Source organism: Balearica regulorum, chromosome Z (assembly GCF_011004875.1).
Source record: "Balearica regulorum gibbericeps isolate bBalReg1 chromosome Z, bBalReg1.pri, whole genome shotgun sequence".
Classification (NCBI taxonomy): domain Eukaryota; kingdom Metazoa; phylum Chordata; class Aves; order Gruiformes; family Gruidae; genus Balearica; species Balearica regulorum.
The window spans coordinates 41,038,937-41,063,077 of NC_046220.1; the positions used below are offsets into that span (position 1 = coordinate 41,038,937).

The 24,141-nt window shown below is 39.3% G+C and overlaps 1 protein-coding gene across 4 annotated transcripts in view; it reads left to right on the forward strand.

The window, feature by feature from the left end:
* The window catches only part of PTCH1 (patched 1), a 68,272-nt gene that overhangs the window by 24,329 nt on the left and 19,802 nt on the right, over window positions 1-24,141 (forward strand). For 3 of the 4 annotated variants that reach the window (XM_075739997.1, XM_075739999.1, XM_075740000.1), the window contains 12 exons: window positions 1,211-1,280; window positions 1,393-1,484; window positions 2,908-3,106; window positions 3,749-3,870; window positions 5,175-5,322; window positions 6,138-6,269; window positions 6,585-6,740; window positions 7,363-7,461; window positions 8,777-8,902; window positions 15,892-16,010; window positions 17,521-17,920; window positions 18,410-18,719. In XM_075739997.1, coding sequence (XP_075596112.1) covers window positions 1,211-1,280; window positions 1,393-1,484; window positions 2,908-3,106; window positions 3,749-3,870; window positions 5,175-5,322; window positions 6,138-6,269; window positions 6,585-6,740; window positions 7,363-7,461; window positions 8,777-8,902; window positions 15,892-16,010; window positions 17,521-17,920; window positions 18,410-18,719 — 1,973 coding nt within the window. The remainder of the gene's footprint in view (window positions 1-1,210; window positions 1,281-1,392; window positions 1,485-2,907; window positions 3,107-3,748; window positions 3,871-5,174; window positions 5,323-6,137; window positions 6,270-6,584; window positions 6,741-7,362; window positions 7,462-8,776; window positions 8,903-15,891; window positions 16,011-17,520; window positions 17,921-18,409; window positions 18,720-24,141) is intronic. The other variant, XM_075739998.1, reaches the window with a different exon arrangement.

A 24,141-nucleotide genomic window follows, 5' to 3' on the forward strand; every position in this document is an offset into this window, starting at 1 on the left:
TAACCTTAAGGACTATGTTTTGATTTGAATGTCCTTGGTTTCTGATACTTCATGTTGTGGTGTGATAGCAGTGACAAGTTGGCTTTTAATCAATTAGATGGGGTAAGTGGTGTTGGAAGAGATTCTGCGAGTGCACCCCTTTGAGCAGTGCTACAGTATCCGGCATTTGTCTCCGTAAAGGAGTGATGCCTGTGCTCTTAAATATAGGACCTTATGGATGGGATTCCTAACGTTGAAAGTCCTTCCATGTTAGAGTTGAACTCACTCACTGACACCATCATGAGGTACACATAATGACACATATCCTTCCAATAGTTTGGATATAAAGGGAAATGCAGACGTGCGGGAAATGGCAGTGGGTTGAATAATAGTGTTTAACAACATAGGCATAATAGAGTTGAACTTCAGAGTGTCTGTGTGCACACACTGAAGGTTGGGACTTGCGTGTTGTCCAACAACAAAAAATATTAAAGGTGCACCTTAGGAGGTACAAGCTTTGGGCTAGTGAGATGTCTGCCTGAAAGGTGGTTCCTCCAGGGTTACTGCTTACATGATGATGTGCCAGGGGGTGCTGCCTGCGAGGCATAAAGCCCCCTATCTTTCAGCACATCTTTTCAACTGATGCCTCAGTGAACTAATGCCAAGGTTCCAATTACCTTTTCCCCATCTCCTGCCTTGTCTAAGGTGTTAGAAGTCATGGCAGTGGAAGTTGTAACTTAGCTGAAAAAGGAAGGCAGACATCCTAATGGTTTCTTTTCTCCTGCTTGTGTGGGTCGGCTGGGAATATTCTAGTCCTCTGAGCTGGAGCTGGCTTCTCTCTCACTGTGTCACTCAGTGTTATCTTAAGTCACAAGCATTCTCATTTACACAAAGATGGATTTCTGTTCCTTCCAAAGGTGGATTTCCTAGTCAACATGTGTTGACTAGCCTGTACATCCAAAAACAACTCCATTATTTGTCATGATTTTTACAAAGAATGTGCGAATAACTGGAGCAAATGTCTAGTCTGTAACTACAAAAAGAAAGGACTTTGCTTTTTTTTGTGAGGTGTAGTATATCTATGCTGAATAATCTTTGTCTTTCTCAATGATTTGCTGCCAGAGGCCAATATGTGTATATAAGTTGCAATTTTAAATGTCTGTTACATTTAAAAAATAACTTTTCGGTAATTGTGCAAGAAAGAAATACTTGTTATTTATATTTCTTACAGACAGTGGAAATTGGAACACTTGTGTTATAAATCAGGAGAACTCATCACAGAAGCAGGTTACATGGACCAGGTATGTGTAGCAGGCATTTAGTTATAAGATTTGTGTATTCTTATGATTCAGTGTATGCTCCTTTGATTATGTTCCAGTCTAACAGTGTTTTTCCCCTTTCTGATTTTGACAGATCATAGAATATCTTTATCCTTGCTTAATTATCACTCCTTTGGACTGCTTCTGGGAGGGAGCAAAGCTACAGTCAGGAACTGCCTATCTACTGTAAGCATGGGTTTTTATAACTTTCGGCTCTGACTGATTTTAATTCTATAATTGTGTATGATTTTTCAGTTGCATTCCCATTGTTTATTCAGATACTGGTTTAACAGAAAAATAAAAGTGTAGTGTCTCTACAGAAAATATGCATGAATTTTTTTTTTTCATTGAACAAAGATTTTTTCAGTTTCTAAGAGATGATTTGTAGACATCAATTTAAATCCTATGTTATTTTTCCTGTTCTGCTAGCATGCAAAATGAAATGTAAGTTCTGAATTCAAGCTTTAAGAATTTTATGCCTTTTTTTTTTTTTTCTTAAATAAATTTGTTTCTGGTGGGGTTTTTTTGTTTAGGCTTTTTTCCCCTTAATATACAAAATCATTGATTGGCTGGGAATTTTATTCCTAAGAAAATTTCTTGGATTAAATCTCAAGTCTTCCTAAGGAATAAGGAACAAGTCTTTTGCTTATGAGATCATTAAAGAAACTATATAGTATCTTTTATGGGTGGTGTCTCAGAGTTTACAAGTGATATTACATGCCTTGAATCCTTTAAAGAGTTAATTGTTAATCTGTGCAGGCATTTTCTGTTAATTATGCAAGAGTTAGCATTTGAGTTATTGTTTCTGTCCTGGTTTGCATGTCTCTGTAAAAGCAATTTGCAATGGCCATCTCCTAACCTTTAGTGTACAGTTTTAGATGGGGAAATAAGGGGGTTTGTGTTTTCTGGTTGGGAGATTCAGAATAATGACTTAAGCCTGGTTAAGCAGATACAGTGTGGTTTGAACCACAGAATAAGGCAGCCAAAAGCCTTTCTAGTCTGTCAACATCACAAATTCAGAAGTGGGGGGTGGGAGACGTGACAGTGATAGTAGTGACAGCCATGGTAGCAGGACAGCTTCATGGTTGATAGTCAAGCTGCCAGGGCATTTGAAGGAGAGAGTATTGTTATAGATAAACAAAGATCAGCTATATTGATTGATTACATTTGCAAGATGATTATTAGACTAGCAAGAAGTAATCTGATACTATGAGAAAGGCTTTCTTCCCTCAGCCCCTCTCTCTTCTTTCCCTCTCCCCTCCCCCCCTCAATTCTTTGAAGCAGCAGTTGGCTGCTTTTTTGTTACTTAGGTGCTTGATGATTTGTTTTGCTTTGCTTGTATTTTAAACCTGTGAATATTCTGTTTTATACAATAACTTTATAAGAACTATTTTCGCTAAAATTACAGCTGGGCTGCCGGAAAAGTACGTAAACAAATCTAATTAAAACATGCCTTACATTTTATGAAACAACCTTACCAGAAAAGGTTTTAGCTTGTAACGGAAAATAACTCAATTATTTGCGCAAACATGAATTTTAAAAGTATGTTTGTTTCAGTACTTCTTTTGTCTTTTGTGTGTGTGTCATTTTCTCCTGTTTTTTCTTGCAGAGGGAAGCCTCCTTTGCAGTGGATCAACTTTGACCCCTTAGAATTCTTGGAAGAGTTAAAGAAAATAAACTACCAAGTGGAGAGCTGGGAAGAAATGCTGAATAAAGCAGAGGTTGGTCATGGTTATATGGATCGACCCTGCCTGAATCCTGCTGATCCTGATTGCCCAATTACAGCTCCCAATAAAAATTCCACCAAAGTAAGTTTGCTTGTCCTTTTGCCTATCTTTTCAAGGGAATCCAGGGCATGGGGGAGGTCAGAGAGGAGAGAAGAAGGTGTCATTTTCTTCCAAGCAATATATAGTTTGTACTCTTGAGTGATGTCATCTTTCTGTTGCTGTTACATGCTGTATGCTGTGGGCCCACAGTCATGAACTTTCCTTCATTCTGTGATGCAATGCTTAATCCCACATATTTAGAGTGAGAGTACAGTTGTCAGCTACTGGCTGGGTGTGGCAATGCGGTGATGTGGCATTTCAGCAAACCTGATGCCTCAGACAGACATAGCCACTGCTGGAATACAGCTACTGCTGTACACTCGCACCACGCAGCAAAGCCTTCCTTCAAGTAGCACCAGTTTTGTTGATTTTTGTGAAGAATTTGAAGTCACGGGCCCTAATTTTATATATCCCTTTATCAATTGCATCAGGCTTTGGAGAAATTGTCTGGTCAACAAGTATCCAGCTGATTTGTTCAACTTGATTTGTTGAACACATTTATCTTACTAGACCTCCTAGGTTGTCTTCAGTATCCGTTATTCTAGTACATTGGGTGTTGAATTAGGGTATCAGTTTGTCTAAAGTTATGAAACTGATGAATTTCTTCTTTATAACTTTTTCTAGCCTCTTGATGTAGCGCTTGTTTTGAGTGGTGGATGCTATGGACTGTCAAGAAAATACATGCATTGGCAGGAGGAGTTGATTATAGGTGGTACAGTCAAGAACAGTTCTGGTAAACTTGTCAGGTAAACAAGTGCTTAAAGAAAATGTCAAAGTTTTTCTTGTTAGAGTTTGGGATTTGGGGCACAGGAGGAGGATCATGCAAAATCTACTGCCCTTCATGTGTATTATGAGTCCTGCTTTAGGAGGACATGCCTCAGGAGAAAAGAATTTGAGAGTGATTAGACAGTTGTTTAAATTTAAGGAGGCATCATTGCTTCATGGTACTCACCTCAGAATGATAGTGTACGTCACTCAGAAAGTCTTTTCCTGGCAGCTGTGTTGTTTAGAATGTAGGTATAAAGCATTGAACAGGGTTAAAAGCACTGAACACATTTGATTTTGTTTTGAAATATGATCAAAGGAAAAAGGGGAAAAAATAATTTGGATAATGTGCTCACTCATTTGACTTCTCTCAGAATTCCAAAATCTCCACTGAACTTTTTGTTCAGGATCAATATAAAGAAAAGTCTATTTTTATGTCTCTACATCTTGAATTCAGTTTTGAGTAATAAAAAAACTCCCTTTGTTTCAGACTTCTTGAGGAAGTCATGGAACACTGGACTTCAGTGGGAGAAAAACCTGTGAAATAGAACTGTTTTAAAAAATGGAGGCCATACTAAACTAAGTGAAGCATAATTCTTCCATATTTAGTACAGAGAAGTTTTATTAGAACTTTTAACATTAATTTTGACCTTTTTTACATTCACACTAAACATTGATAAGTCTTTCAACAAGTAGCCAGAGATTATATTTTTAGTGAAAAATAAAGTAGTTCCGTAAGCTTCTAAAATTGTTGGATACAGTTGCATACTGTGGAAATTCAAGATGGATAGTTACTGCCATTGCATACTCCTCACAGCTTGTCAGGCATCAGGAGCTTAATCTGGCATTTCTCTCCAAGGGACCAAAAAGACCAAGGTCTTCAGATGACTAATTGCCAACAGCATTTACAAGATCTCATGGAAATAACTGTTCCTGTGGCATCCTAACAGTAATCTGTCTATCAATCCTGGTATTTATAACTGATTTTTAGGGTTACATTCTTTGCTCCTGAAACTGATCCTATTCAAAATAATGGCAAAACTCTCATTAACTTCAGTGAAACCAGATTTAGCCTCAATACTGCATAGACCAGTACAGCTGCACCAGATACACAGTAGAATAATTATACTCTGTTCAATTTTAATATGAACATGTGCCCTATAAAATCAAGAACTCATGCAAGCTCCTGTTAGGGTCCCATTTGGGACTTGATGCCATGAAAATAATTTCCTGAAAAATGCTCATTTTATCCCTCTTCCTCCTCTCCCTTCTCTTCATGTCACAGTGCCCAGGCTTTGCAAACCATGTTTCAGTTAATGACTCCTAAGCAAATGTATGAGCACTTCAAGGGGTATGAATATGTTTCACACATCAACTGGAACGAGGATAAAGCAGCAGCAATTCTGGAAGCCTGGCAGAGGATGTATGTTGAGGTAAAATTGAAAATAACGTACATATCATACTATAAAGTCCTGCTGAGATCCACTGCCTTCTGTCACAGCTTTTTACAGTATTTCTTCAAGGAAGATGCTTAAATCAGAACTGAGTCATTGCCTCCCGTTTTTTAAGCTGTTTAGGTTTTTTGGGGGTTTTTGTTGTGGTGTTGATTTTGGGGGTTTTGGGGTGGGGTTTTTTTCAGTTAAGAAGCTGCTTGGTTATTCACATACGAGGGGCGATGAAGGTTTTGCTTTTTGCCATCTGGGACGTTTTTCCTTTGCTGGGGCTGAGAAGGACCCGAAGAGCTAGCTGGAATTTAAAAGCTTTTGGTTCGCGTGGTTATTCTAAAGGTGTCTGGAAAACATTAGGCCGCCATGGGTTGCTCTCCCAGCGGCCGCCTGGGCCGGGGAGGCTGTGTGACAGTGCCTGGCCTCTGTGTCCCAAGCTCTGACCTCTGCTGCGCTGCTGCTGACCTCTGCAAATGGCCAGGCTGGGGGCGGGGGAAGAGGAGCACTCCAAAGAGAACGCTGGACTTGGGTTAAAGGCAAAACTTCATGGTGGAGTTACGGGAAGAAGATTCAAGTGAAATGTTTGGAATGAGCTGGGAATGCAGTAGCCTTTCCTGAAGGATGCAAATTCTTGTCTGAAATAATTGCCAAACACATTTGTGTAGTATCAGCATAATCTCTGTGTAGGTAGTGGGCTTTTGCAGGAACAGTAAGGCAAAAGTAGTTGATTTCAGATGTATACTGTAGAAGATGGTAATGAACTTCTTCTTTGGTCACACAAAGTTTTATTTTTCTTGTTATAGGTTGTTCATCAAAGTGTTGCACAAAACTCTACTCAGAAGGTGCTTTCCTTTACTACGACCACCCTGGATGACATCCTAAAGTCATTTTCTGATGTCAGTGTTATCAGAGTAGCTAGTGGCTACTTACTAATGGTAATAAAATAAATTTATTTAACTTTCTGTGCTAGTAGACCAGGGCCTAAATATCTGCTTTATTTTTAACAGTCAGTAGTCCAGAACATTTTAGGCTTATTTAAAATAAAAACTAGAGAGTTTTTTGCCTCAGGCAAAAAACTGTGTCGCCTATTCCTCTGTGTAACATCTGTGATGTGTCTGTTCTCTTTAGAAATGTTTGTAAGGATATGTATTTTGGGTGGGGAGAGAAAGCTGTTAGAAAAGGATCCATTCTGATATTTTGCCTTTTTTTCCCCCAACTCCTTCTTCCCCCTTCCCCCCAACTTGCTTTAGCTTGCCTACGCCTGTTTAACAATGCTGCGGTGGGACTGTGCCAAGTCTCAGGGTGCCGTGGGGCTGGCAGGAGTCTTGTTGGTTGCACTCTCGGTGGCTGCAGGATTGGGCCTGTGCTCATTGATTGGAATTTCCTTTAATGCTGCCACAACTCAGGTATTTAGGAGACACAAGTCTGCTGTTAAATTACAAGTACTCTGTTAGTAAATGAACACAACTGAATCTTTGATGAGAAAAAAAGCTGCAAAAGTATTTCGGCTCTAGATTTTTACTTGTATCTTTCTCCTGTCTATACTGTGAGAAATTAAGTGATTGTGCTGCCAAATGATATTAAAGAAAAAGGCAGGTATCATGTAGTTTGTATAATTTTTAGATTCTGGGTTATTTGATTTTTTTCAGTGTCACAATACGAGTGGAGGCATCCAGTTGTACATAAAAAGCTGCAGGTTTTGTCTTTATATCTGAATATATAAGGATGTTCATATACTGAAAATATTTTGAATATAACTTGAATTATTATCAGATATTCTTTGTCTACCCAAAACTTGAATTACTTCTGGTGAGATTTTATACCTGTAAATGGTGTACTGCTAGTTCCTCAGAAGTATTCCAGAATAAAAGTTAATAGCTGTATTGCATCCTTTTGATTTTCATTTTACCCTTGGATTTTTGTACAGTGTAATGTAAAAGTTGCTTTAATTAGCCATTTAATGGCTAGCTGCATGGCAGATCATAAAACAACCTTCTTGGGTTTTGTTTGTTTTGTTTCTCCCCCAAGGTTTTGCCTTTTCTTGCTCTCGGAGTTGGTGTAGATGATGTTTTCCTTCTGGCACATGCATTTAGCGAAACAGGACAGAATAAGAGAATTCCATTTGAGGTAATGACAAAATGGGGATTTGAGGGAAGAGAAAACGAAAGGCTTCATATAGAAAAAGATAACTGTATCCAGAATTAATTAGTAGTGATAAAAAACCCCAGTTGTTTTCTCAATACCTTTTTGTAGGGTCTGCAAATTCTTCTTTCTGTCAAAATAGGAGATGATGGCAATGTGTGTGATCCTAGAATGTTTTGGAATGTTCACATTCTTTTTTTTTTCCTTTGGTGGTTTTTTTTTCCCCTAATAGTTTTAAATTTATTTTGTCTTGAAAATTTAATTTATAGCTGTCACATAAAGGCTAATTTATGTAGTCCAAATTCTGCCCAAAATTTCAGTGAAAGTCGATGTAAATTTAGGAACAAACTCAGATACACATCTGACAATTAATTGATAGAATGCTGTTAATAGAAGAACACAAAAAAGGTGAAAAGAAAGAAGGGGAGGACAGCTTAGAAAACAAACATTTCTTTTTATTTATATCAACTGTTATCTTTATTTATTTGTTATGGCCTTACATTTGAGTTATTTTGTATATTTTTCTCTGTTTTTCTTTTCTGAGGTTTATAATTGACCATGACATTTCAAAGCATAACATATTAATGTTATGAAATATAAGATGTCATCATTTTTATGATCTGTTCCTTTTATTGACCTTTTTTGCCCTCAGTCCAAAGTTTCATGTATAAAGTACAAACCATTTTAAAGCAATGTATATTTACCCATTCTGATTTGTACCAGCAATGTCTTCCATGTGCTCTTTCCAGCTGGTTTGGCATGCAGGCACTACAACCTCACTTCACTGCAACCTCCATATGCTTCAAAGTAGCCTGTTGGGTTGGGAAAGGGTTATGTGTTTATCTTGATTTCTCTGTGGTTTTTGTGTGTGGTCACTTTGTTTTGGGTTGTTTTGTTACATACTTCTTCAAGATGTGTAGCTATGTTATGCCTCTATGCTGTTAATACATGCTTATTTTGTCTGAAATATGAGAACACCAAGTGACTCCACTGGTAGAAAATACATCCTACTTAATTACAGATGTATTTGATATGATGTCGGTACCCACTTAGTTTTGTGTTCGGAAGCTAGAGTTGGCTTTGATAATGTTTGCTACCTGCAAAAAACATGTGCGCTTCATATGTCATCTGCTTTTCTCCTGAACAGTATACTTAGTATATTGTTTATTCTCATATACTCTCAAATGCCACTTGTATTCAGAATTCTGTTGTAATAATTTTTCACTTGTAGGATGACCCCTTCATTTGCAGGACATCACCTTATTCACTTGACTTTTAAGATACGTCATTTGTTTTGCAGGACAGAACAGGTGAATGTTTGAAGCGAACAGGAGCAAGTGTAGCCCTTACATCTATCAGCAATGTTACTGCTTTCTTTATGGCTGCCTTAATCCCTATTCCTGCTTTACGAGCATTTTCACTCCAAGTAAGTTTATATGCTATTTTGTTAGCTCTTATGCATGGTCCCATCATGGAAGGCCAATGATGATGCCTCTTAGTGGTAGTGTTAAAGTCTGTGTTCAGTGCTGCTGCAGTTCACTGAACCAGTATGTGATCGCTGTTTACCATAGATCTGGGTAATAACAACTGCTGTCTGCCCTTGATTCTGCTCCTCCCATTTCTCATGCCTGGAGTCTCTCGCATCCTATTAGCAGGTGAAAGAACACCCTGCCCCATCACAGCTGGGTTGAGTGCAAAAACCACGATGTATGCAACTAAGCAGCAACAAGTCTCCAGAAAGATTTGCATTCTTAAGTCAAGAGGAGTAGACTGTACTGTGTACTGTAACATTCCTGAGTAGGAATTTAATCCTTTCATTCACGTTTGTCCAATTTGCTGCTCTTAAAAACTGCAACCAAAGTGTAATGACAGCAGCGAATATGCATTTGCCATATTAATTATTACTGCAGCGATTTGTACTGCCTTGCTCCCAATGTAATTTTTAGCAAACTTGGAGAAAACTTCAAGAATTTTACATTTCAACTGCTTTGAGAGAAAATGTGAATTTTATGTGCTGAACCATGTATCGCTCGCTCTCCCTTTCTCTCTTTGTCTTCTTGTATTTGTTTGTGATAATACTCCTTCAGGAATATGAAATACTAAGGATGCTGCAGAAAGCTTTCTTGTAAAAGCAAGGTCTCTTTGAAGAAAGCTTTGGGAGTTTCTCCCCTAACACTGCTTTAATACACAAGCAATTGATAGCACTGTCTGACCCTGGTGCAGAGCAGGCAAACATCACTTTTTCAGTAGTTATTTTTCTTCTGCTGTAGACTGGTTCTCCAATCATTTTTGATTCTCCTTGAGCCCTTGGTGACCCAGAGGAAGCAAGGGCTGTAATTTTTCTTAATACATGTGGCAGTTATTGCTGTTTTCAGAGATTTAGGTATGCCTCCATTAAGCTGTAAAATGGTAAAGTGTTTGCAATTGCAGTTACATTACCAATAAGCATTAATAATTTGTTTAGCATTTCCTTCTCAATAGGCAATGGGTAGTCAATAATAGAGAAAGCAAAGGCCTCATTGGTTTTCTGCATTGTTTAGCAGATATCTGTGGCAACTGAAACTAGATCCTTAGTCCTGAATGGTTAGCAGTATTGAGCTCTGCTGATGTGCCAAAACCTAGATGTCTCTTTTTACAGGTGATGTGACAGTGAGTTGTTCTATTTTATGGCAAAGACCAGTGTCAATGCGTGACATCTTTTTTGAAGTGTAACACTTCTTCTAGTGGAAGAAGTTAGTTAGGTCTCCTAAATCTGTGGCCCAATTGCAAACATTCAACATGTATCTTTAGCAGCTACCAGGATACTGGAGATCTTTGCTAGGAATCAGAGGAGAAGGATTGTTTTGTCATGCTTTGTAGGACCAGTGTTTTACAGAAGTTACTTCAGCCTAAATGCATCTCATAAGAAAAACTCGACAGAGATGGGCCATTTATCTTAATTGCACTGCTAAGCTGTTGAGTGGGAGCCACCAAAATGAATTCTTCCTTATCTGATCAAATTTTGCTCAGCCTTTCTCTGTTCTCACTCTTCGCATCAGAACATGACAGGTTGCTTTTGGAACATATGTGGAGAAATTGTTACTGTAATCTGAGTGTAAGTTAAATATACCTTTCCTAAAGTCTTTTTGCCTGCTGCCACGCTGTAGACTGAGTCACCGAAAGTTCAGAAAATGAAGTCTGCATAGCAAAATGACAAACAAAAAGTTTCCAGTGAGATTTCAACACATTCATGTATGAACATGTTGATATTATTCAGAATAAAAACATCACAATCAAAGTCCTTTTTAAGGCAGTGATTAATATGGAATCTATGTGTAAGAATGTTTGGATGTCCAGAAATTAATGTTTGAGTTGCTCAATCTTTTCTCACGTGCATCTGTAATTTGTCTTTGCTTGCACATAGTAACCCCTTTATATGTATATAAGAGATGGAAAAACATGCAAAAAAAGAGCAGCTGGAGACCTGTAATGAAGATTTATTGGTGCTAGAGCAATATGTATAACTGATATGTACATTAGTTTGGAATCATTAAAATAACATGCTTCGTTTTTTAGAAAGGAACATTGCTTTGCCTGGTATCACCAGGTAAAATTAAAATCAGGTGATACATTAATCACAGCATTCAGAGTCAGATAACCATGGCAGATTTTGGTGGGTGGTCTCTATTTATACATGGATTTCTTTATTTACAGTCTTCTTCCTCCCTCTCCCTCTTACTCAGGCTTGTTTAAACAAGAAGTCCGTGCCGTCTTTGATAGCTTCCTAGCAAGACTTAGAAAGCAATGAAATACTACATTTACTTTTCACACACACTGCCTTCTTCTCATCTAGATAGTGAATTTTTAACAGATGGGCTCAAAAAAAGGATTGCTCTTGACCTTCTTTTGCTCTTCATTCACTTTTCGTAAGACATTGCAAGATAATTTTCAATGTTTCCGTAACTTTTGAGGACCAGTATCTGTTAAGTAACCCAGCTGCTGAGGGAGAATAAATGGTTTCCTGCATCTGCAAGCCCAGCTTCTAGTTAGAAACTCACGTTTTGCATATCAATGCTTTCTCCTTTCTCAGCTTCTGTTCTGTTCTGCCAGCTAAAGCAGTTCATTGATACCTCTCAGTTGTTCATGTACTTTATGGAACTTAAACACTGCAAGTTTCATGCTGTCTGAGTAGTTTGCTAGGGTTAGCTCTTGCCAAGTTTTAAAAAATGGGAATCAGTGCTTTTGAAAGTGATATTTTTAAAATTAATGCCATTATGCAGATAGGGACTGGTTTAGCTTTTTCACCATTTCAATATTTTTTTCATTTGTTGATCTTATTAGCCCCTTATTTAAGCAGTTTTAGGACTTTAAGATGCTGAACATGTCCCAAATACTTAGTGACAAGAATCACCCGTAAGAGTGCTCAGGACTTTGAATGAGTAGGTCCTCGGTTTTCAGATGTGTTTCATTTCTTAAAATTGTGGCGGAGGAGTAGGTCATCAGAAATACAATGAAAGTTTTTGAAGTTTGCAGTAGGAATGTCTTAAACATAGCCCTTTGTTTTGAGTATAAATGAAGGAGGGCAAGGCAGAGTATCACAACTACTGGGCTGGATTCTGTCCTCAGACAGAGTGTTCGGACACCCTTATGGAATAAATTCTGCCCAGGAAAGAGGAGGTACAGCTTCACAAAACCTCTTCTTGCTTACACCAGAAACTTCCTCTCCTAACAGCAGAGGAGTGGTATGGGTTCACTAATGAGCAGGGGTGGAACTTTTCCCAATGAGTCTTAGCAGTAACTTTTTCCCTCACCATAAGAATGACAATTTTTTTTCGTAAGTGTAAAAATGCATTACCAGGTGGTGGTAGTGGGTTTGTGGAGAGAAGGAACCTAAGTTTTTCAGCTTGTTCAGTTATCTTACTCCACTGAAGTGGTTTGTCCCCCTCCTTTTACCCACGTCATTTACCTTTCCCTGCTCCTGGCAGGAGAATTTAACAAGCAAAATTAGAGCCTAAGGGAAAAGGGGGGGCAAGGAGGGGATCCAAGTCTGTACGCTGTAAGCCGATAGGCAGCAGTAGGGTGGAAGTTTCCCTGACAGACCTCCTCGTCTGTTCATCACCTCTGGCTATACAGCACACCCGTTCTCCTTGGGTGGGCTGCCAGGAATGGCACATAGCAGCACATACCTTCAGCGGGGCCCCAGCCTACCAGCCTGGCTCGCGCCTCCCTTGCTGCCTCCAGCACAGGCTGCCATTCTTCTGCCTCCGTAAACAGTTGCAGTAGCAATAATATTTTTAGGCTGTGCATTATGAAAAGATGCAAAAAGCAGAGCATGTTTCTCAGAAAGTGACCAACATTTTTTTCTGATTAATGGAATTTTTTACTACTCTGATCTCATTTCACTGAATGCCTTCATTTTACACCCTTGAGTAGGCCCTATTTTGTCCCTTCTAAGACTAATCTTACATTTGTTGATTTCTCAAGGAAAAGGTCTGAGACTTTTTCCTCTTCCATTTGACCATTCATCTCTGAAGGGGTGAGAGAAGATGCCCTGTCCCCAAAAATCCTAAGCGTGCTCTCAGTTCGAGTGCTGCTAACAGATTGCCTGTAGTCTGGAAGCTGTGCTACCTCAGATTTTTGTTGGTGCTTTTCCAATCAATGTAAATGTTACATACAGATTGTGACAGTTGCGATGATGGTGTTTCTGGTATGTTCCCATTATCAGCTACTAGATGTGTAGATGGTACTGGGAGGGGAGGTAGTGGCTGATGCCTCAGGTCAAAGGTTGAGTCACCCCTCAACAGTTTCTTCCTTCCCTCTCCTTACCAAGTTACAGGGTGTTTGGTTTTTTTTTAATGGGATGACAAATTAGATTTGATACAAGAACAATATTTTCTGTATTTAATTGTGAGAACTGAGAACCGTTACATCCTTGAAAAGCTGGGGAGGTGGGTGAGGGAGAGACAGTGTGCAATACATAGGAAATGTGGTGTTATGCTCTAGGAATCTACTTAAGTACAAATCAGAACACAGAGGATTGCTTAAAAATATTTTACTTGCAGGGTTAGTACCTCAACACCAGGATTGCACAAAGGAAAATGTAGTTGTTCTAAAAAGAAATGCCATGTTATTAGGCAGATTTACTATGTGTTGTTGGATTAGTTTTGATGTTTCTTAAAAAATCAAAAGTGAACATAACTAATTGTAATGGCATCTCTACCATACACTTAAGTATTAGTTTTCGGGTTAGCAGCATTTGAGATTCAAGGATTTTGGGGTCTACAAAGGGAACTGATAAGGCATGAAATATTGGGAGTTTATGTAACAGGAACAGAAGACTTCTGTCAGTTCTTCAGTCATGCTGGGAGGAGTAAGAATTATTGAGCCAGACCTTGGCTGTTTTTTCTAAATATCAATAAATCTTAGCTGATCCTTGATAGAAGATCTTGGTTAGACACAACTAATTATTCATGTTATATGGGTGATCCAACCTTCTTTGGTTTAGCAGCAATAAAGCAAGCAGTTGGTTGAACTAGGTCCAACAAACACCTTGCTTGCAACAGCAACCATTTGTTTTTCTGACAGATTCAATTAATTGTAGAGAGGAGCAAAAGGAAATCACTTGATTTTAAAGTCTTGGCTATGACCTTACATAGCTTTCAGTGTGGATATTTCTAAATCATTAAATAGTTATTGGATCTTTTCTCTCAAAGATGGCTAAATACTAATTTGGCTTTAAGTATTATGTAAATTCTGTTCTAGTAGTTATACCTACAGACAACCAGCAGGACCAAAATCTTAACTTGAAGCAGTCTGGAGACAACAAAAGAGAAACACTAACAAAACCCACTTTTGTACACAATATATTTATGATTGAAATGACTAGAAAATATTTACATAACCAGTTGATTCTCTCATTCTCAGAAAAGTAAAAACAATATCTAATCTTTTTTTATACTTTGATAGCTTCAGGACCCTGAAAATAATTCCTTGCGTTAGTACTTTGATTATCACAGGTAGAGACACAAAAATAAAAATTGCATTATTTAGGCAATTTATAGTGTTTATTTGACATGTAAGTGAAGAATTTTTAAAATGTTTTAAAGATAGCACATCCTTTGAGCTGCCAGTTTTGAGTCCTGATTTTTCAACATTGAAAGCAGCCATTTGTTTATTTTGGAAAAAGGAGGGCCTATTTGTATCAGGTCAGTGACTTCATTTTTGTAGCCCAACTTTTGTTCTTTTTTATGAGTGTTTCAACCCAAGCAGTCATTACTTCAGAAGTTACAGGTGGAGGCACTTGATAGTTTATATGATTTCTTTAACATAAATCTGGGCTACTATTGAGATGCCTACTGCTTATCTAATGGGTAAAATACAGGGATTTCAAGGTGTTGGTTTTTAACCTGTTGAGGCTCAATCATTTTTCTCCCAGTGTCACTCCTACTCTTGTAACTCTCTTCCAGTCCCATCTGTGCACAGGCTTTCCCTTTGTGCTGACTAGTGCTCCTAACAATTGTGAATTACAAAGAAATGCTATTAATAATAGCAGATAGAAGCTGCACCACATATGTTTATGGAGATTTTCTGGGAATCTCTGTGTCGGAAAGGGTTTGAAGTACGGTTTGAAAGAGGGTTTGAAAGAGGGTGGGTGGGGAAGTTGATTTTTTTCATTTCTTAATGTTCACTTTACAAATCAGACCAAATATTCTTGTTCTAATTTAAGATATATTCTTGTTCTAATTTAAGACTTATTTTGGTAGACTGGCTCATTAATCAGGTTCTGTTAAACACAAGCATATTAATAAGTAGATTTAGTATGTGGTGTTGGATTAATTTTGATTCTCCTTTAAAAATAGTCCCTGATAAACTCAAAATGTTGCTCTTTTTGGCTAGACTTTTCAGTAAGTACATCAAGTGCATAATATTTTACTAAATAGAACAGTTTCATTTAAATTTACTTAAATTTTTATTTAATTTTTGATTTAATAATGTGCTTTAATGTTATTATGATGCTTAAATTACTTCAGATACTGTAAATGTGAGAACTTCAGTTCTAGTTCTAGCTTTGCTTTTACTTCCATCATTTTTTATACTGTGAGACTCTAAATATGGCAGAATATCATGCAAAAGCATGATTCGTTGACTCTTTCTACTTCAGAAATTATCACCATATCTCCAGGCACAGATGCATTAAAATAATGTGAAGTTTATTATTAAAAGAAATTAATTAACTGCAATAGGTCTACCGTAATGAAATGGGAATGTAAATGTGTATCTCCCAGTTTCCTCAGGGAAAGGCTTGAAAGTGTCTGACAGGTTGACATGATAAATGGGTGAACGGATGAGAATTGAAAGGAAGTTTTATGCTTTGTAAAGCTGATACCCTACATGAAGCTTAGTAACCACATCAGTTCTCCTTTGATTGATCTCTAGGCAGCAGTTGTGGTGGTATTCAACTTTGCTATGGTTCTGCTGATTTTTCCTGCTATCCTGAGCATGGACCTTTATCGTCGGGAAGACAGGAGACTGGATATATTCTGCTGTTTTACAAGGTGAGAATGTGTATAAGATTGATGTATGAGGTGTGTCCTTTTGTGGTCACCAGTCAGTGCTACCATTCCTTGTCAGGAGTTGGGAGTTCTTCACTGCAGCAGGTCAGTATTTTATTGTTATGATTTCATGTCTAGTGACTGACTTGCACTTGCAAGAGTTACATGAAAAAGTTAAAATACCCCTTTCTCTCTCTCTCACATGCACACACGCACATTTGTCCCTTCATTCACACATATGTTTATATTGACTGTTGGAGTACAACTCTTTGAAGGAGAAAAAAGATCCGTACTTCAGGAATATCTTCAAGTATTTTTAGAATGTTATGCGGTACTGCAAGTGTCCAGTGCTAGTATTGGGTAATCTTGGAAGACTGTACATAACTCAGGGTACTGAGAAGCCTTAGTTACAGTTAATGACTATGTTCTAGAGAGAAAGCACTTTCCTAAATTTGTTTTTGAGGGAATGGTTAGAACAGGGAGTTGATCCCAAGCCAGGTCTTCTACAGTCCATTTCTGATTCAGTCACAGACTCAGTGGATGGCTTTATGTGCTTGAATTTTGGATCCTTGATTCTCAGGAATACAGGGCAATCAGACCGTCCACTTATTCCCTCATCTAAAGTTGCACCAAATGTGTGTCAGAATTGAGGCCCATTTACCTATGGAGATATGCGGTTAATGAGAGCTTGCTTTGTTTAGGTAGGCAACATTCTGAATTCCTCTTGTTTTTGTAGGATTTGTCCACTTGGTGAAAAATCTCTGATACTGTTTTCTATCATCAATTTGTCATTTTTCATTTACAGGAAGAGGTTTGTCTCTGATAATTTTTTTTTTATAAACTAGGCATCTGATAGGGTCTTACATAGACTAAAATAAAAGGAATGCTTCAATTACTTCTATAATTTTGTCTCTTCATGTTGCCTATCCTTCCTGGGATTTAATCCTCGCCTATGTTTACTTAATTTTTAGAACATTCAGTCAGTGTGTGGCAAGTGGTGTTTCAGCCTGCCTTCCAAAAGTCTGAGATCTTATCCAGAAGGCCCAAATATTATTTAACAGTTACTTTAATAGTTCTAAACAGAAGAACTCAGTATGTCATGTGTTTACATTTTGATCTAAATAGCTTAATTCTCAGCATGGGCACGTAGATGCAAACTCACACACATATTGTGTATTCAGACTGTGCAACTACCTGGCTATTGACCTGATTAGCGTGTGTAATTAATGTAGTGATGTGGGTAGATGTCAACATCTTCAGACAGATGCTGGTTCCTTCCTTCCTGAGCACAAGAAACGTACACGTCTTCTCAGAGGCCTGAACTTTCAACCATGCCTGAGAAACATTTCCTAAAGGTGCAGAATGAAATTTACTTAAAAGCATTACATTTAATGAATATAAACCATCTAATAGCAGCAGAAGCAGTCTCAGATGGAAGCAGGTTATCCTATCTAGTCTGATTAAAATAAAGATCTATCTAAATGCAAACAGATGTTTTCCTCTTCTCTTACAGTCCATGTGTCACTAGAGTGATTCAGATTGAGCCTCAAGCATATGCAGAAAATGACAATACTTGCTACAGTCCTCCACCACCCTATAGCAGTCACAGTTTTGCACATGAAACTCAGATTACAATGCAGTCTACAGTGCAGTTGCGCACAGAATACGATCCTCATACGCAGGTGTACTACACCACAGCAGAGCCTCGTTCAGAAATATCTGTCCAGCCAGTGACGGTGACGCAAGATAATCTTAGCTGCCATAGCCCAGAAAGCACAAGCTCGACGAGGGATTTGCTTTCCCAATTCTCAGACTCCAGTATGCATTGCCTTGAGCCACCCTGTACAAAGTGGACACTCTCATCTTTTGCAGAAAAGCATTATGCTCCATTCCTCCTAAAACCAAAAGCTAAGGTAATCGGGGAAGTATGTACTTGTTTTTAAAAAATAGCCTTCTGCTTTGCCAGTAACAAAATTATCCTGGCAGTGGTAATAAATATAAGGAATAAATAGAATTCTTTTGGAATAGCAATTCTTAATAATTTTACAGCTAATTTAATACTTTAAAAGTTTTATCTTGCAAGTGCTATAGAGACATACTTTTCGAATATAAGGTACGAGCGAGGGTTTTGGTGACTTCCAGTAACATAACCTTGTGAATATTGAAACCAAAGCCACTTTTGAACTTTATTAGAATATAAATTTCTCATTTATGATGCAGAGCCCCTTCAATAAAGCATAAATTAGCTTAGCTTTGAAGTGGGGGGGGGGGGGGGGGAAGAAGAAATAAAAGCTTTAAAGTAGACTGATGGGTGGTAATTTTGAACCTTTGTATTGTGCCATTATGAATTGTTAGTTTCTTTAGAAACCTAAACCCAAATGCATTTCCATTTTCTGTTGCAGATTGTGGTTATTTTTCTTTTTCTGGGTTTACTTGGGCTCAGCCTTTATGGAACCACCCGGGTGAGAGATGGACTAGATCTCACAGACATTGTACCACGGGAAACACGGGAATATGAATTTATTGCTGCACAGTTCAAGTACTTTTCATTCTACAACATGTATATTGTGACACAGAAAGCAGACTATCCAAATGTCCAGCACTTACTTTATGAACTTCACAGAAGTTTCAGCAATGTGACATACATTTTGTTGGAAGAGGATAGGCAGCTTCCCAAAATGTGGTTGCACTACTTTCGAGACTGGCTGCAAGGTAAGACAGTGTTACATGAATTTTTCTTAATTCTACAGTAGTAACAATTTATTCATGCAGGAGGGACAACACCGAGGTACTGATCTGAACTCACACATTGACTCACTGTTTCTCCAACAGGTCACTTTGTGGCTAAGTTTACTCCCCAGTAAGAGAGTTTTGAAGCTTTAAGAGAGTGTATCCATGAGAGGCCATCTCATGCCATTAATTTCTAAGCAGCTAATGAGGAGTTCTGCTTTATAATTAATGGCCAAATATGGCCCACTGTCCTGGGAAAATAAATGTTTGCTGAGTGTTTTGAGAACAGTAAATGTAAAGTCCCCATCCAGCAATGTATTTTGGCACAGGCTTAACTTTCAGCACGTGAGTGATCCTGTTGGCTTCAGCTGGGACTGCTGGCATGAAGAAAATTCAGTGTGGCTTATGTGTTTTATTGGATGGGGAACTTATTATACATTCTAGATTTCCAGTCAAGTACCCTCACTCTCTCTATGGTGCTGCTTTTTCTGTGCTGAGTTGTAACAGGGCAGGGGAAGACAAGAGAAGACATGGCCTTTCAGGTACTATGGTGATAATTATATTAAAGTCAGGTTATTAAAGATATTATAATTACACATGTTAAGACAAATAACTGTTTTGTATGTAAAATAAATAGTACTGTTACATCTCAGCAAATTTAACAGCTCTCTGCTGTGAGCGAACACATTCTGCCCAGGAGTACTTCTGTCCTACCTCTGTCTTTCTGTTGGGAGAATCTCCAGGAAGCTTTTGCCAACAGAAAAATAAATTGTGCTGACCTAGTGAGACTGTAAATTTTAACCTTAACTGTTTACAGACGACCAGTGCAGCCAATGATTCTTAGAGAACATGTAGGTAACTGCCAGTATTTGGGGTATTTTATTCCTTCTGAAAATATGTCAGGCAATAATAGGAAAGCAGATGGATCTAAGTGACGCATCTAAACAAATTTATGACATTTCTTGTGTGTTTAATGCACTGATAAATCATGCAAAGCAGTATTTCAGCTATTAGCTTTTTTTTAAAATGTTTTTAAAATATATTGGATCCATTCATTACAGTCTACTTACTGGAAGTTTTACTTAAAATATTTTGCTCACATAAGCATATTGAGCTGTAAGGGAAGGTATTACTGGCAGGAAGAAAATTCAATATAGCTTTAAAGTTTTGCTGAATTGAAACCTTACTATACTTTTTAGATTTCTAAGCAAGCATCCTTCTACATGCTTTTCCAAATTCTCTTGTGCCTCTGCTGTTTAGTTTATTTCTCTTGTGGGTATTTGTTGTTGTTCCAAAACAGCAGGAAAAAATGCGTCTGGTGTCCCCAATTCCACCTCCCCCGTTTCCCCTCCCCCAAACCTGTGAGGGAGGCAGAAATCTGAGAGCATGTTCAGGATCTTCACTCGTTAGTGCTGAGTCTCACCATGCTCTGCCGGTGATAAAGTCGGGGAAAGGTGCCCTTGGATCTTCTTGGAGTGAAATGCTGGAGTGTAGCCCACTTGGTGTTGCTCCCAGGAGAGCTTGCATTCCCATTCCCCCTCTCTCAGACTCACCACACGCTTTCCCAAATGTCTTCCACTTTGGATGCCTCCCTGTCCTCTTTGTAACCCCCTCCTTGTGCTAAGGACAGTTTGTGTGGCCCTGGCCCATTGCCAAGGGCCTGCACATCTCCTTCTTTATGCTGTATGTCCATGCTTATATATCACCTTTCCAGATCTGCTCATCTTAGGGGTGTTCCTATTCTCTGTTCTCTATTGAAGAGTTCCATAGTTACATTTCCCCTTGCACCCCACATTAGCCTGCCTGTCCTTCCTTGTCCTCTGCTTTTCTTCGATTAGAGGAGCTGTGAGTATTTCTGGTACCCTGGATATACTGACGAGGTGCATGGAGTTAAAACGTTATACTGGAATGGTCACGGCACTCCCAGGAAGCAGTGGCTTGCAGTGGTTGGAGTGGATGTGCCATCCCTGTGACAGAAGGCACATTGCTTGGCCCGTTGATCACCCACAGCTTTAGAATTGACCATTATGATTACTAATTAGCATTTAGGACTGTGTCCTTACCCTCCCTCCCCCCTTCCGCAAGAGAGGCACAATTAATACAAACCATCTGCCTTGTAAAGATGCAGGGCTGTCTTCGCAGAGTGTGGTACTGCATTCACAGCGCTGTAAGGAAGAAGTATATTGAGATGTATCAATAGAAAGAATTTACGTTTTAAAATGGTACAGGGCATTGACGTAATGGCTTGGACAGGTGTACTCTTCGCTGAGTCAAAAACTGGCTGGATGGCCGGCCCCAGAGAGTTGTGGTGAATGAAGTTAAATCCAGTTGGTGGCCGGTCACAAGTGGTATTCCCCAGAGCTCTGTACTGGGACTATGTCTCTGTAATATCAGTAATCTGGATGAGGGGATTGAGTGCACCCTCAGTAAGTTCTCAGATGACTCCAAGTTGTGCAGGAGCGTTGATCTGCTGGAGGATAGGAAGGCTCTACAGAGGGATTTTGACAGGCTGGATCGAAGGGCTGAGGCCCGTTTTATGGGGTTCAACAAGGCTCAGTGCCAAGTCCTGCACGTGGGTCACAACAACCTCGTGCAATGCTACAGGCTTGGGGAATTGGGGCTGGAAAGCTGCCCGGTGGAAAAGGACCTGGGGGTGCCAGCTGAATATGAGCCAGCAGTGTGCCCAGGTGGCCAAGGCGGCCAACAGCATCCTGTCTTATATCAGAAACAGTGTGGCCAGCAGCACTAGGGAAGTGATCGTCTCCCTGTACTCAGCACTGGTGAGGCCACACCTCAAGTAGTGTGTTCAGTTTTGGGCCCCTCGCTACAAGAAAGACATTGAGGTGCTGGAGCGTGTCCAAAGCAGGACAATGAAGCTGGTGAGGGGTCTAGAGTACAAGTCTTATGAGGAGCAGCTGAGGGAACTGGGGTTGTTTAGCCTGGAGAAAAGGAGGCTGAGGGGAGACCTTCTCACTCCCTACAACTACCTGAAAGGAGGTTGTAGCAAGGTGGTTGTTGGTCTCTTCTCCCAAGTAACAAGTGATAGGACAAGAGGAAATGGCCTCAAGTTGTGCCAGGGGAGGTTTAGATCGGATATTCGGAAAAATTCCTTTACTGAAAGGGTTGCCAAGCACTGGAACAGGCTGCCCAGGGAAGTGGTTGAGTCATCATCCCTGGCGGTTTTTAAAAGACATGTAGATGTAGTGCTTAGGCACATGATTTAGTGGTGGACTTGGCAGTGGTAGGTTAATGGTTGGGCTTGATGATCTTAAAGGTCACCTCCACCTAAATGATTCTATGGTTCTATGAATGGGGGCAACTAAACTGTTATGCTAAAAGCTGCCACACTTGTCATATTTAGGGAATTATCTCAAGGTGCAGACACTAATAGATTAATACCTGATCTATACCAACTGCAGCTGATGTTGAAGGAGTAAAGGGGACGGAAGGTGAAAACAGAATTTACAAACAAGGTACAGTTTTAGGCTGGATTCAAGGGGAGGATCCTCTGTGAGGTGGGAATGGTTCTGCTCATGTTTTTTTTACATGCTGGAGGAGCAGGATAATCAAAGTAGAGACAACTTTGAACTTCATGGCTAATTCCTGCCAACTTGACTGGGAATTCAGTGCTGGAGATTCATGGCTCAAGATGGCCTTATGACGCACACACACTTACCTGGCAGAATGAGGGAAGCAACAGCATATGAACAAAAGTGGTTTTTATCAAGAAGGCATCCTTGGTTTTAGCTGTATATTTCTCATCATTTACTAGCAGTGAAGTGCCGTCAGCCTAACGTGCTTCTTTTTTCAGAAATTCCCTTGTATTTTGTTTTCTGGTATCATATCATGTTAGCATATTTTCTGTTACTGAAAATGCAACAGAAGAGGAGTTAATACTAATAATTCACTTAAACTGGAAATGTTAACATTATTTTTGTAAGCGACTGAATGTAAATGAGGTAGCTTTAATTCCCCGATGGCTTGTAATTAGTCTTGTTTTTGCAAAGGGTAATCTTATCTGGTGTTTCATGGTGCCAGCTGTTCACATGAGTCAGTAGGAATTCCTCCTCACCCCCATTCCTTGATCCCACATAATTTTGGGGGATTTCACTTTCTTCTGAATCATTAAGCAAATATGACTGCTGATAGGAAAAAATCCCATATATAAGATTTTTAAAATTCCCTTAATTTTTATAAATTTTCTGCAGAAAGAGGTCAACAAGTTACTTTTAGATTTCTGCCCAGAAACATTTCATTAATCTCATTTATAAAAGATTAACTGTCTTTTAACATCATTGGTATGAACAGTTTGTAACAGAATTACTGTTTGCTTTGAAAGCCGCAACTCTGCTATTAATTTCAAAGTGTTATGGGAAATTTTAATTATTGACATTTTGAAATTCTCTAGAAGTTAAGTATAACTGATAGTGGTTTCTCATTCTTTCTGCAGACTTTCTGCAAGGTCATTAATAAAATAACCCAGAGCATAAAGGGTTTCAGCAGGGTTTGATGGACAACCAAATTGGTGATAACAGGGGACAAGGACAGATGCAAGAGAGCTGTTTTCACCCAGTGCAGTAATGTTAAATGTATATGCCCTTTTTAGATGTACCTTGCAACCACAAATCCCTAACATCCCATGCCAATGGATATATTTGTTACTGTGTGTCTGGAGCCCCCGACAAGGGTTGGATGTTAGTCTGGAAGCTCTGCCCCCACATGCTGTCCATCATAGCAATTTATGTGCTCCTCCTGCTGAAGTGGAACATTTTTACTGTTCTTCAGCAGTCTCCTTTCCCACGTGGTTTTTCAACAGCCTCATCTTAACCTCCCAAAGTTGTCTTTGATGTGACTGGTACAATAGCACAAATGCTCTCACCTGGCCACTTTCTGAGAGACTGACATGGAGCTGAACTTGGCACAGGGGAGAGGGGAAAACGTTGCTTAGGACATGAAAAAAATACCAATCCATCTCCAAGGGCACCAGTAATCAACATTTTTGTGATGCCAGAAAACCTGTCCTCCTCCTGGGCAGGTGCCAGAGGGCTATGTGCGGAGATCTGGCAGGCTTCTTCCATTGCTTGGTTGTCAGCCTGTTGGTTTCACGAGTGGATACGATTTGGCAGGACAACACAGGAGGCAGTTTTCTAAGGGAGGGGAGATGAGTTTGTAAACAGGAGCTGGTACTGTGGCCCAGAGGTGGTGTCAGCAGGTAGTGTTTTCTCTTCCAGCTTTCTTATCTCTGTACAGCTGTAGCTAGCCTATCTGATCTGTAATGACGGTTTTCATTACGGCTCCTCAGCACAGCTGCGAGGTGGGTTGGCGATTTCCTCCACCACCACTCCCCCGGCCTTTTCCTTCCCTTCTCTGGACATGCGGTTTGTCATCTGCTTGCACAGAGCCT